This window comes from Scyliorhinus torazame, chromosome 10 (genome assembly GCF_047496885.1).
Source record: "Scyliorhinus torazame isolate Kashiwa2021f chromosome 10, sScyTor2.1, whole genome shotgun sequence".
Taxonomy (NCBI): Eukaryota; Metazoa; Chordata; class Chondrichthyes; order Carcharhiniformes; family Scyliorhinidae; genus Scyliorhinus; species Scyliorhinus torazame.
In genome coordinates, this window is record NC_092716.1 from 182,618,162 (window position 1) to 182,624,161 (window position 6,000).

General features: G+C 46.2%; 1 protein-coding gene across 5 annotated transcripts in view; it reads left to right on the plus strand.

The window, feature by feature from the left end:
- LOC140384409 (uncharacterized) overlaps positions 1–2,955 on the plus strand; it is a 149,325-nt gene extending 146,370 nt beyond the window's left edge. For all 5 annotated transcript variants that reach the window (XM_072466085.1, XM_072466086.1, XM_072466087.1 and 2 more), the window contains one exon: positions 2,677–2,955. In XM_072466085.1, the coding sequence (XP_072322186.1) occupies positions 2,677–2,859 (183 nt within the window). In that variant the 3' untranslated portion in view covers positions 2,860–2,955. The remainder of the gene's footprint in view (positions 1–2,676) is intronic.
- The last annotated feature ends 3,045 nt before the right edge of the window (positions 2,956–6,000 follow it).

Here is a 6,000-nt window from a genome sequence, read left to right on the forward strand (position 1 = left end):
CGGGCCGGGCAGCGCTGCCGGGGGTGTTTCGCCTGGCCGCAGAAATAGCAGCGGGCTCCCCCGGGATGACTTGGCGCCAGAACCGCGCAAGCCTGTGGGGGGGGGGGAGGGTTTGTCGCGACGGGGGTCCACGGAGCCCAAGGGGCTGCCGCGCGGTCGGGGCCGTAGGCGCGGGCGTTTCGCGCGGCCACATCTAGTGAGGCTGCAAGGGCCCGTGCCTCTGAGAGTCCTAGCGACTCTTTTTCTAAAAGTCTTTGGCGGATTTGGGGAGAGTTCACACCAGTCACAAACGCATCGCGAATTAACATGTCCGTGTGTTCAATCGCGTTTACCGGCGGGCAGCTGCAGGCCCGTCCCAAAATTAGCAGCGCGGCGTAGAATTCGTCTAGCGATTCTCCGGGACTTTGCCGTCTCGTTGCAAGTTGGTAGCGTGCGTAGATCTGGTTCACTGGGCGAACATAGATGCTCTTTAGTGCTGCGAACGCCATCTGGAAATCCTCTGCGTCTTCTATGAGAGGGTAAATTTCCGGGCTTACCCTCGAGTGCAGGACTTGTAGTTTCTGGTCTTCTGTGACCTGGCCGGGGGCCGTTCGGAGGTAGGCTTCGAAACAAGTCTGCCAGTGTTTAAAAACTGCTGCTGAGTTCACTGCGTGGGGGCTGATCCTCAGGCATTCCGGGACGATCCTGAGCTCCATAGTCCTTTAAACACGCTTAATAAATTGTAGCGCACAAAGACTCCCGAGAGACGAATAGAGGTGAAGTCGATGAGGCTTTATTAAGCGTGACCCGTTCCCCGCAGTTCAGCAACAGACTGGAGCCGCGGGGAGAATTCCTGGTTCTTATACTCCGCCTTCAGGGCGGAGCTAGAGATCAACAGCCAACCAGGACCCGGGATCTGTCAGCCAATGACATCAAGGCTTCACAGTCCCACATGACCCCTAATGCATACTACCACAACCTTGAAGAGGTATTTCCATCCGACTCTATCGAAGGCCTTTTCTGCGTCCAGGGAGACGGTCACCTCTGGTGTTCTCTCCCCAGGAAGGGTCATTATCAAATTCAGCAGCCGCCTGATGCTCGCTGTGAGCTTCCTACCCTTGACAAAGCCGGTTTGGTCCTCTGCGATCACCTCTGATACACAGCCTTCCAGCCTTTTGGCCAGGACCTTTGTGAGTATTTTCGCATCCATGTTCAGCACTGAAATGGGTCTGTATGATCAACATTCAGTCAGGTCTTTATCTTATTTGGGTATCAATGAGATTGTGGCCTGTGTTAGCGTGGGGGGGGGGGGGGGGGTAAGGTCTCCCCTGCAAGTGAATCCGCGAACATGTCCCTTATGTGTGGGGCCAGGACTGGTGCAAATCTTTTGTAGAAGTCCGCTGGGAACCCGCCGGGTCCCGATGCCTTCCCCGCCTGCATGGAGCTGATGCCCTCCATGATTTCTCCCAGGTCTATTGGTGCTTCCAGCTCCCTCTGTCTGACCTCCCCCACCACTGTTAGTTCCAGTCTGTCTAGGAACTGTTTCATTCCCGCGCCTCCGTTGGGGGGCTCTGAGGCGTACAGTCCCCGGTAGAAGGTCTCAAATGCCCGATTGACCTCCTTTGGTTCTGTTACCAGTCTGCCTCTGATATCCTTAACCTGCGCTATTTCCCTCGTGGCTGTCTGCTTTCTCAGCTGGTGAGCCAATAGGCAGCCAGCCTTGTCTCCGTGTTCGTAGAAGGTCCCCCGTGTCTGACGGAGTTGGTACACTGCTTTCCTAGTGGATAGCAGGTTAAAGTCCATTTGCAGCTTTTTGCTCTCCGCCAGCAGCCCTACGGTCAGGGCCTCGGAGTATTTTCTATCGACTTCCAGAATATACTGTAGGACCTTTGAGACAATTCTCAGCAAAAGACTGAGGCAGATGGCACAGGCGAGAGTGGAGTGAAGGGAGAACAGGAGTGTAATTGTTCAATATATTTCATTTTTTTAAAAATTAGAATATCCAATTTTCTTTTTCCAATTGAAGGCATTTTAGCGTGGCCAATTCACCTATCTTGCACATCTTTCCGGGTTGTGGGGGTGAGACTCACACAGACACGGGGAGAATGTGCAAACTCCACAAGAACAGTGACCTGGGGCCGAGATCGAACCCAGGTTCTGAGCGCCATGAAGCAGCAATGGTAACCACTGCGCCACCATGCCACCCCGATATATTTCATTTTAACTGAAATCCTTTAGTTTTTTTTTTACATTAACTAGATTTTCCAAGAACTTGTCAGTATTTAAAGCATCATTTCAAACTTTATTATTTTTAGTTGAATCATAAGATGGTCCTAAAATGGAAAATATTACAAACTTGTACAAATGAAGAGGGAGTCAACAGGATCAGGCTCCAACATGCCACAAGGGATCAGGTACAATGTAAAATATAAGAGGTAGAAAACTGTGGGATGAGCGAGAAAGAGATCTGAAGAGAGACAAATACAGCAGCACAAAGACTCGGGTTATTTGCTAATTGTTCAATTTCTTTGCTTTTTAGCTCAACAGATGCGAGATAACTCAATTCATCCTTCATTTGGTTTGCAGCTGAAATTTTCCATTCCTGGTTTATTAGAGTTCTTGATAAGACTGCAACTAGTTGATTCTGCCTTGTAGTAGAGAACATTAATGTGGGTAAATGATTGTGTTTTTTTACAGGTACATCGTGTGCTTCTGCCACAATCAGATGACAAGATGTGCCAATCTAGACAGTCATTGGCTTTCTTTGTTCTTCCGGATAATGATGCAATTGTCACGTGCTGCGATGGGTCTGAGAAGTACCCTCCCACCAACCCGCTGCAGTACTTAAAAGAACGTTTCGATGCCACATACAATATGTAATATTATTCTGATCCAGTGAATGAATACAGCAGCAATTATGAGGAGAGGCTTCATGATTAAATAGAGAAGTCACAAAATAAAGAACATTAAAACAGATTTCTGGAAGCTACAATGTGATTATTTAACTGCAATGTCTGAAAGCTGGTGGTGGAACATTTTGGGGAACATGTGTGTGATGCCAGTGATAGGTTAGTCTCTTATTTCACTACATTCCCAGTCTCAGCCATGTTTCTGTGAGGGGGTACAATGGAGTATTGTCACAAGGGAAGGACATTGGTCACTGCACCTTTGCGGTCGTTGTCTGAGGCCTACAGGAAGACTGACAGCTTGGCTGCAAGAAATGGTGGACCAATAAATGGGGAGCAAAGAATGAGGAGTAAATTAGAAAGTAATGACCATTGAAACAAAAAAACAGCAAACTGCAGTTCCTACATATTAAGATGTGTAATTAAAAGTAAATGCTCAATTGTTTTATAATATACCTTTTATAGGACTCAAATCAAACATGACTGTTAACTTTCCTGGAGATGACTTCCTCTCTTTAATCACACCTGTGTCTGTTTTGCCTGTTAACATTTTCAGTCAGAAGAACATCTCGGTCTTTTGTGACCAAAGTGACTTTTATTGGGGTTTCTCCAATGGTTTGGTGATTTTACCCAATCAGCAGCTGCAAAGGCCAATGGAGTTCCACATTTGATCATTGGTCTGTGCTAAATTAGCCAATCTCGGCCACATCCCACCCCGAAAATAGACACTGGAAAATTGGCAAGATGTGCTGCATCTGATCAACATGTAAGCATCCTGCTGGAAGTTGAAGTGAGGAACATCATGTTAGTACAGGATTGGGAATTACTGTGATGCTTCCCTGCGCATGAATATTTATCAGGGAATTAAAGGTGCTAATAGGGGCAATGGTAAGGGTGCTACAAGGTGATTAAGTGCCCTGGTTTAGACCTAACATTCCTCGTGACTATCACTGTGCAGTGACAAGTGTGGTATGAAATGTATGTTGTGCATATATGTACCTGAGCGAAACTGGTGGATGGGGGGTGAAATCTCTACTCCTAACTCGAGACACTTGCCAACCCATGGCTGATTAGTGTGTGTTGCTCCACCTCTAATTGCCTTGTCCATTCAAAAAGTGTTGCTGTTTTGGTTCAGATGTCTTTTGTTCGAGGTTTCACTACAATAGCCCAAAAATGTGAACATTTCCCATGTGCACCATCCCAGAGTCACAGATTAACCAGGCAGAAAGAGGCTGGTTTTCACCAAATCATCTTGTTTATGGATATGCTCTGGGGTCTATTGGATGTGGAAAGGATGTTTCACCTTGCGGAAAATTTAGAAAGGGATCACTGTTTAAACATAAGGGGTCACTCATTTAAGACAGAGATGAGAAATACTTTTTTCAGAGTTTTGAGTTTATGAAACTCTCTTCCTCAAAAGTCAGTGGAAGCAGAGTCTTTGAATATTTTTTGAAAGCAGAACCAGATTGATTCTTGGATGAAAGGTTATCGGAGCAGGTTTGAGTGGCTGAACAACCTAAGCCTAACTGGTATGTCATTCCACCCTGTTATCTAACGTTGTTTGGCATGGAAACAACACTTGAACCTTGTCCTTCTGCAGTACGAGTTAGTTAATATATTTACCTGGTACCTCACTCAAAGAGTCAAGGACGGCTGATGTGGTGAAAGGAAAATTTCCCACTGGTGCAGCTTAGTGATCTCTACTGGGACTGGCTGAGCTGCATTGTTGTAACAGAGTGAAGGGGTCTTTACTGTGTGTTTACCCTGCACTGCACTGCTGCACTGCACTATGTGGGGTGCCTGATGGTGATGGTTCAACTTCACTCTCTTAAAATCAGCTTTTTAAAGAGGTGTTAAACTGTAAAATGCACTCTTGCACCTTTTTGCTTACATGGCTAGTAGATTCATCATAACACAGTATGAGGCTATTTGACCCATCAGATCCAGGCTATCTCTCCAGAGAGCAATCCAGTCAGTCATCTCCCAGTTGAGTTCCAAGATCTGCCAGGTTATTTTGCTGCAGTGCCTCCAATTTTCTTCTGAAATTATTCATCGCCTCTGCTTCCACCACCAGCGTAGGCAGGAAAGTTCGATGTTTTTGCCCTCGTTGTATCTTATCGAGTTACAATGTGATCATTCTGCTTGTCGATTCAGAGACTTGCAAACTAACTCCAATCGCTCAACTGAGACGCCCAGGCTTGATTAAACCATCTTCTTTTCTCCTCCCCCCCCCCCATGCGCAACAGCGGAAGCTGTGGGGGGCCTGTCTGGAGCCAGGCCATGGAGGACGAAGTAAGCTGAAGACACATGGGCCAGAAAGGAGGTGTGTGTGTGTGTGTGTGCGCTTGCATGCATCCGTCTGTTGGAGATGTTAGAAATTAGATTGAAGATTTAGGGGATAACAGCCTGAGAGTAAAAATGCTAGCACGAAGCCAGAGGTATATGCCCATACCTGACCTGAGTTACATGGGAATAAACAGTATACCCTGCTCAGCCAGGTGATTCACTCAAGATCCATTGTCCTCCGGGACACTCTGGTCTGACCAGCCATTGGCCATTACACAGTCTGATGACCTCTTTTGTGTAAATTGGAGGTTAGTTGCATATTCATAGCATAGCCCTGTTCTTTTGTGTACATGAGAGTGGGTAATAAAAAAATACAGATAACGATGATGAGTTCAAGTCTGGACATATCTGGACAGAACTATCTTTGAGGGGCTGGGCAGAGCTGAGAGAGACAAAAGAATCCTGCTCAAACAGGTGGGAAGCAGAAATATTTGGAGAACCATCGAGAGGGGCCATGAAGAAATTGCCACAGTGACAGGTTTTTGGAAAGGGTCCGAAGGAGATCCACGAACAGGGGGAATATGTTTTGTAATGCAAGTATCATTTTTGCCTGCATGTGGAAGTGGAGTTGAGAGCTGTATGTTCATTTTACGTGACGTTTAATGAGACATCATGTGATAGGGTGGAGATATACTTGTAACCTGTTCTCGTTTGGTTTGAATATTGCTTTTCTTTTGTTATAAGTTTTGTTTGTAAAAATAAACAAGCCCTTTTTCTCATGTGGTTACTCCTGGAGCAAATGTATCTCTCCATAAGAACATAAGAACTA